Consider the following 7,696-nt stretch of genomic DNA (forward strand, 5'->3'; position numbering starts at 1 on the left):
ATCAAGTCAAGGCAAATCGATTCCAGATAATGGATTGATGCAGAGCTTGTGAACACATTCTGATACACTGGGTGGCGCTATGCACCTCTAAGCGGGTTTGGATATCAAACAAAACTTTATTGACAACTCGGTCCTCTAGCCCCAATGATGATACATCGCATGAGGCGCAGGACAAAATGTCAACAACCTGCCCAGAGCTGCTGAGAGAAGCAGCGAATTTGATTGAAGAAGCTCTGAGCAGAACTCCTCCGGCTCCGGCGGCTCAGTCACAGCAAATACCTGCTGCTCCATCACGTCACGTTACACCTGTCCAAGGTAAGCTAAATAATTTAATGTTAGCCAGGTGTGCTACTAATCAATGACTCAGGACACAGGTGGAGGTTAATTTAGAACAATTTGGAGTTGGATCGAAAGTGTATTTGCGGTAGGCTCATTACTGTGTACATGTTCAATGTAGCTAAATGGTGGGAGCATAAAACTACTTCGCTAATCGGTAAATAGTGTTAGCTGGCAGTAACATGCCAAGATAGAAGTTGAGGCTGTTTGAGCAGATTGGTGATCATTGATGCCGCATCACTGGCTTTCTAAGGATGTTCATTGAAACGGGTATTAACACCTTATTTGAAAAATGTATTGCTCTCTTTACAAATGCTTCCATGTCTCATGGATAGATATGATCAGTTAAAGTTTAACTAAATGTTGTCTTGAATCCATTTTATGACTTTTAGCTTCATCAGGTACACTGGCCCAGCTGCTGACATTCTGGGTTGGCTGGGAGAAGCTTCCTCCTGAACTGAAAGTGGAGATCTCTGGGGGAACCCTTCCTACGTCCGCCACATGTTTTGAAACACTAAAGCTGCCAGCTCATTTCAAAGCCTACATGGACTTCAAGGAAGCACTTGTCTCTGCCATAAGTACTGCACAGACTGGATTTGGACTTGTTGAAGTTTTCAGACAGATGCCATTGAATGCACTGTTCAGTAGGTCAGGTCAATTGACACAAGTTCAGTGTCTTTGAAAACATGAATCATACTGTGCAGTAGTTGATAAATTAATATTTTTTTCACTTACTGAAACCAAACAGTTCTGCATGTTCAGCTTTCAGTGTTAACAGAACAGCATTCATGTTATTCATTCTGTGGCCAATAATGAGACAGGAAGAAAAGGAGTGGCGCTATGCATAAAGTACATTTACAAGATCTTAATGATTATGGTAGAGCTTCAAAGTAAAACAGCTTTTTATACCCCTTTTTTTAAGGAAAGCAAACTTTTTCAGTTTATGCTTGCTTGTTGTAAGATGCTAAATAAAAGCATGGGTTGGACATCAGTCTGCTATGATTCTTGATAAAACTTGCACAGTCTCTACATATGATCTAAGTGCATCAGTTACAGAAACTCCTGGAGCTGCCAAAATGGCAACCTCTTCCAGCGAGAGCTCACGGGCCAGCTGAACCTCGGGGACTGACACAGTGCCTCCATGAAGACTGTGAGGTCCGTTCCAGTCGATCCCATAGTCTTCATAAACCTGAATGGAGGACAAGCATGATCAATCTTGTACTTGAAACTAGTCTTACACATCATTACACAATTTTTTTTATAAAACTGAATAGGCAACATTTAATTTCTCATCAACTTGGTGACCAAAAATAACAGTCTTAAATTAGTAGTTATGCAGAGTATACACAATAGAAACTACAGCTCAGAGGTTGATCTTTGAAAGCTTTAACCTCTGAAGTAAAATATTTTCTCCAATAATTCCTTTGGAGGAACAGACATTTAAAAAGTGTTAAAAGCTGATCTTTCTTTAACCTCAGTAGGATCCTCCATAGGGCCTTGCTCTCTGTATCTTCTCCAGAGTTGCTGTGGTGACTGATTCCTTTCAGTTCTAAGACCATGAAAGTTCCAAGCATCCCTGAAAGAGTCAAGGCTTTGCTGGATTAGTGGAAGGAAGCTCCGGTGCAGTGCAAAAAGATGGACTTCATTGTCTGGATTCAGTGTTCCCTGATCTTCCAATGAAGTGAAGATCTGATAGAAGAGGTCCAGGGCATGTTCATACACATCTCTCCACATCCTTTCTATTCTGTGTTTAGGAAAAAAAAATGACAAGGTGATCATTTGTGTGACATATGCCAAAGAAGTACATTCAACTGGTATGCCGCTTGTGTGAGCCTAGTTGCCAAACGTATTTATTTACCGTTGATTGTGGACAGTTCTGCCTGTGATGTGCGAATTCCTGTCGGTACCTCTGCTCCCGATCATGAATTCTGCTACATCTGCATTCTCGCCCCCTTTATCAGACCGTACCCTTGATGGCAGCCCGTACTGCTCAACAGCATCGATAAAGCTCTGTAAGACCGTACTAGCTCTGTTATTGCCAGCCACAGTCAGACGACTAAACGACTGAATCCATCCACCCACCATGGACAACAAATCTCCACCTGTCAGGCAATTGTGAAGACAAAAAGGTACAACTTTATTGTAAAACAATTCTAATGACATCTATAGAAAGAGGCATTATTTATCTGCTAGTATCACTGACCTGATGAGCTTATGATTGCCATCTATATGCCATAAAGAGTTTGGGCCAGGAACAGAATACTGCCGTCGTCTTAATACACGCTGACTTAGACGCCTCATGTAGACTCCCTCTGCATCAACTCTGCGTAAAGACTCTTGCAGTCTTGAGACTGAGGGGAGGAAAATAAAATAAATAACCATAAACTCAATGCCAACTTCATTAGAAACACCTGTTCAATATACTTGACCAGTACTGGAACAACAAAGTACCACTGTGATTGCCTAGTGTGTGTGCTGCGTTGCCTGGCAACAGACTAAGCGAACCGTTTTTTTTCGGCGGAGCTATATAGCCTAACATAATTTATTTCATCACCCTCTATTAACATTTCCTTACTCAGCACTGCTAAAAGCTGTGGTTGAACTTTAGTATAAAAGCAATATCACACAAGAGGTAGTGATGTTGTACTGTATATCGTTAAATATTGCCCATATTATACTCACTTGGAACACGCACACCTCTTGCATTCAGATGACCACGCATTAGCTTGTAGCCGGTGTTTGGATGTCTTCTGTGGACTTCACTTACAATACGGTCCAACTCCTCATCATTCACAGCTGAATACAGGTCTGTCTTTCTGCACAAACAAAAAACATTAACATCGAGTGATTCACTAAATGTAATATCCTTTCGGAGTGGATGAGACTGGCAATTCATAAACTGAAAACTCATGAATTTAATGTAAAAACCTTAAACCGTATTGTTGCATGCGCCTCCTGATGGTCCTCTGACACTCCGAGCATCGCTGCAATTTGACAGGCTGGTAATCCACAATGAACGTGATGTTCCAGAGCGGCCCTCGGTATGTCAAATGCCAAACGCCCTGGTCCCTGTGTGTGCTCCTGTTGCACCCTGGTACCAGAAAAGCGGCGAAGTACTTCTTCTAAATTTGCAGTCACTCTACGGTCAACATCTTGGTCAGAAAGTGCGGAAATAACTCCAACAACTTCAATAAGCTCCTCTGCTTTACAGGCTACATGCTCGGGGTCAGCAGGTCCTGCTTCCACGTACTCTGCAAGGTCTAAGACATCTCTCACCAACTCTGTAGAAAGTTCACGGAGATCCTCCATCAACACAACCGCCATGTTTCTACTTTCGTTTTCACGGCAGACCAAAGCAGTGGATAAGACAAGATTCGCGTTAGCCCCGCCCACCGACTTTGATGGGCGAGGTTGACAGATAAAATAAATTCATGAGCCACTGCACCGGAGTAAAAGTGCCAAAATTAAATAAATAAATAAATACATCATTAAATAATTAATTAAATATGTCATTAATTAATTAAAATGTATTTAATTCCAATTAATTAATGACATATTTAATTCATTACATATTTAATTAATTATCTAATGATGTATTTATTTATTTAATTTTGGCACTTTTAATCCTCCATAGAACAAAGGTAACAAAAAAATATTTAATTTGAACAAAGATGTCCACAAAGGAAAAAGTACAACACAAATATGAAAGTCCAAAAGGGTAGCAAAACGGAAAACGCTGACTGCAAAAGGCTGACATGGAATAACTAACACTACAGTAGAACAAAAAACTCTGCCGGCAAACCCAAGCAGGAAGCACGTAGCATTATCGTATAGCAAAAAACACAGGAAGCACAAGGCAAAGGCAAGACACAAACTCAACACTGACAACAGAGGCAGACAGCAGGGGGAAAAGGCACAGGGACTGGCCGAAGCGGTGAGCAGGTAAATCAAGAGGTATAATCTGGCATTGAGGAATTGCTGCTGCCGTGCTGAAGAAAATCAGGCAGGTAATTGCTTGCAGGTGTGCCCTGGACTCTCCGCCTCCGCAGGACGGAGTGCACTGCAACCAAAAGGCAGACAGGCGGCACCAGAGCGACAGACACAGAAAGTAACACTTGGTTCCATCTCGTCATGCTCCAGGGCCACTCAGCTGCTTCATGCTTTCCGCTGGCTGATACCCAGCAGCAGGCTGGTTTTTGTTTTTCTATTAATATTTTTTAGTTATTGTTTGTTCAGGTGCGACCGGCTGTTCTGTTTGGTTATGGATTTGTCTTTTTTCTTGTTCAGGGGTAGCGGTGAGGTGACAGGACAGCCCTGAACAAGGTTGACCTGTTCACCTCATCGTCCTTTTGTTTATTTGGGCCGGCACATCAGGACTCTTTTCTGTGGGCACGGGAGAGGGTTTTTCTCGTCTTTTTTTTCAAAAGTTGTTTTTATTTATTTTTAAGGCAAACACAGCCAGGGGCCTTCTTCATATGTTCTTTTAACACAAGAAAGCAGGAAAGGCCGCCTCAAAGGCCCTTATCAATATGCAACATTGCACTAAATTCATACGGTGTGAACAGAATGAGAAAATAAAGTTTCAGATATTTCTTTTTGAACAAAAACAACACAAACATCATCACAACACATGTGGGCGTGTGTGTTTCACAGACAAAGAGAAAGAGACTATGTGTATGTATTGAGGGTGGAGATGAACAATTACACTGTAACAAAAGCAATTCTGAAACAAGACAGTATATCCCAACAGTCCCCCACCACACACACACACACACATTATTGATGCTGGCAGTGGTGGCCCTGGACCGTGCTGGTTGGGGGCCACTTCCTGTTTGGGGGCCTAAGGCAATTGCAATCATTATATTTGTCCAAACAAGTTGTACCAGGCATTAAAGAGGATCAATAAACTGAAGAAACAAGGGTGGTATAATTTTTTTCATGACTGTATATTGTGTATGTTTTTTTGGCATTACTTTGTGCTCCACAGCTGATGTAATGTGAATTACTACCTGTGTGGGATCAATAAAGTTCATATTGTATCTTAGCCATCTGAGAAGATGAAATACACTGTTTCCCAGTGTGTGAATGTATAAATGAGAGGCATTCACTTAAATGTCTTTGTATAAAGGCGCTTTATGAACGTAAGTACATTTACTTGTATTCACTTACAGCGCAGCCTTGCCACATCCAATATAGCGGCAATGTTGCCGACCCCCTCTTCCTACCGTTCAAGGGACGCTACACCAAAGTTCAGGCGGTGTGACCGGGCTTGTAGTATGAGTGATCTTCCGCTGAAGCGTTGTAGATATTATTTTTCAGTCCGAGTCTGGTCACAGACCTGTCATTGTGTATAAACCGCTCCCCTATTTTTTGCTTCTTACAGTGGAAAAAAGGTGCGGTTTGTACACCGTGATTTACGGTACACCAAAATTAGCACTTGCTTCGTTCTCCAGACCAGTCCTACCTGCTGCTCACACATACACATACACAGACTGCTCACAGCATGTGTTAGCTTACAATGCACTGTTCTCGTCCACAGTGGGTAGATCGGTCCCCGCGCTCCTGTGTTATTCTCCTGGCATTCACAGCTGCACGCGGGGCACTCACAGCATGTGTCTGCTTAAAGCACTTTCCTCGGCAGGTGGCTATCGCGTACTTGCTTCGTTCATTGTAGTTTTAAACCTACATCTTTTGGAAAAGAAAAACTTACAGTATCACATGGACACTGAACAGCCAAGCAGCAACACAACGTTTTGGCATGATAGTATTTTGATCAAAAATATACCGAACCAAGTCGACTAGCAAGCTTTTGTTCACATTCCTGCTCCTTCACTGACGTCACTCGACACCCCTTTCTGACTAGCTCCGACCAAAATGGCGGTGTGAGACATACAAAAACGCAATTTTTGCTAATTTAACATTTGCTTTAAAAAAAACGAACATCGTAGAACATAATTACAAACAATATGGGACATATTTAAGCAAAAAGATCATGTTAGTGACCCTTTAATTACATGGTGCAGCAATTTCAGCAATGTTGTAAATTTGCGACGTTGGTGCTGAAAGTTCCATATCGGCTTTCATTGTTCAATATAGAATAAAGCTAAATTTGTTCTTGATCAAAAATCCTCCCACACTCTTTACTGTTCTCTGGTTTTACCATATCTAACTTATTGTGCAATCTTCACTCGCTAAATGTACTGCAAAAAAGATCAGTTAGGATAATACATAATGCCGCGTATAGAGAACATACAAATCCCTTATTTTTAAAATCACAAATATTAAAATTCACTGATTTATGAAATTTTCAATCCGATAAAATTATGCATAAAGCAAACAAATAACCTACTACACAAAACTGTCACACAATACTTTTCTACAGAAGAGAAACATGATCGAGAACAACACCAAAACCCACAGCATTTCGGTATGTGGAATCAAATTATGGAATGGAATAAGTAAGGAACTCAAACAACACATTAAGATGAGCGAGTTCGAGAAACAATTACAAGCAGTTGATGTTTGCTAGATACAGGAAAGACGAGTCTTAAAAAAATGGAATCACAATTAATAAAGAATACTGTTGAAAACCAAGCAGTACAAAAAATACAGATAGTGCTGCTTTAAACCAAGCAGGAACTGACTATGTTGCCGAAGTGAGGATTTGTCTGACACTTGTCTGGATCCCAGTATGCAGAGGCGTACACCAGTTCTGAAACAGCTCAGGAACAAAAAACTACAGTGTCATGGAAAGAAAAGGGCATTGCGGAAAAATTGAAAAATATGCAACTTAAAGGAATACCAAAGCTGGTCAGGCGGAGCTACAAACAAAGCCGTGGGGAAAAACCAGGCAGGACTGGATTGCCGACGGCAGCAGCACAGATCTTGACTTGGAGGTTCAGCCACGAGGAATCACCGAGTGCCATCCAGTCGCCAGAGGTGAGCTTAAAAAGGAGTGATAGACAATGAGACACAGCTGTGCCTGTTCTGTAGCTCCGCCCAACTAGAGATCCCCAGAGTCTGTGTGATAACACAAAAGCAGATAATGAACAAGGGAAAGTAAATATGACACAAATAACCTGAACCCAAAATGTATAGCTGGTGTCGACGGCAGGCGTGAGAGTATTCCCCCCCCTCATTCAATGGACGCCCTCTGGTTTGTCTGGGAACCTACGGTAAAAATCAGAAATAAGGTTATTGTCGAGAATAAGCGACAGGAACCAGGACCATAACCCTCCCAGTCCACCAGAAACTGCACACCCCTGCCTCGTCTCCTGACGTCCAGGATCTCCTTGACGGTGTAAGCAAGATGACTCCACTAGCCGGGGGGGGGGGTGTCGCTAATGGGGGGCTCAGAGCA

The 7,696-nt window shown here is 42.0% G+C and overlaps 1 protein-coding gene across 4 annotated transcripts; it reads right to left on the reverse strand.

Moving 5' to 3' along the window:
* Positions 1–7,696, reverse strand: LOC129182225 (uncharacterized). 4 transcript variants are annotated; one of them, XM_054778040.1, is made up of 6 exons: positions 5,854–7,696; positions 3,019–3,152; positions 2,540–2,687; positions 2,195–2,438; positions 1,810–2,080; positions 1–1,525 (listed from the first exon to the last, which is right to left on the reverse strand). In XM_054778040.1, exons 3-6 carry the CDS (start codon positions 2,559–2,561, stop codon positions 1,325–1,327), a joined length of 738 nt encoding a protein of 245 aa, XP_054634015.1. In that variant the 5' UTR covers positions 2,562–2,687; positions 3,019–3,152; positions 5,854–7,696; the 3' UTR covers positions 1–1,324. The 4 variants fall into 4 exon arrangements, with proteins under 4 accessions (XP_054634015.1, XP_054634014.1, XP_054634013.1 ...); XM_054778039.1 differs by lacking the exon at positions 5,854–7,696 and adding an exon at positions 3,265–3,659 and having other exon boundaries at positions 3,019–3,148; XM_054778038.1 differs by lacking the exon at positions 5,854–7,696 and adding an exon at positions 3,265–3,659.

This window comes from Dunckerocampus dactyliophorus, chromosome 6 (assembly GCF_027744805.1).
Source record: "Dunckerocampus dactyliophorus isolate RoL2022-P2 chromosome 6, RoL_Ddac_1.1, whole genome shotgun sequence".
Taxonomy (NCBI): Eukaryota; Metazoa; Chordata; class Actinopteri; order Syngnathiformes; family Syngnathidae; genus Dunckerocampus; species Dunckerocampus dactyliophorus.

Excerpts from the sequence above, each read along its gene's own strand:
- LOC129182225 (XM_054778040.1), bottom strand. The coding sequence starts at position 2,561 with ATGGCAATCATAAGCTCATCAG. Across the intron at positions 2,439-2,539 it reads GGCAATCATAAGCTCATCAG|GTGGAGATTTGTTGTCCATG; the intron begins GTCAGTGATACT and ends ATTGCCTGACAG. Across the intron at positions 1,526-1,809 it reads CTATGGAGGATCCTACTGAG|GTTTATGAAGACTATGGGAT; the intron begins GTTAAAGAAAGA and ends TCCTCCATTCAG.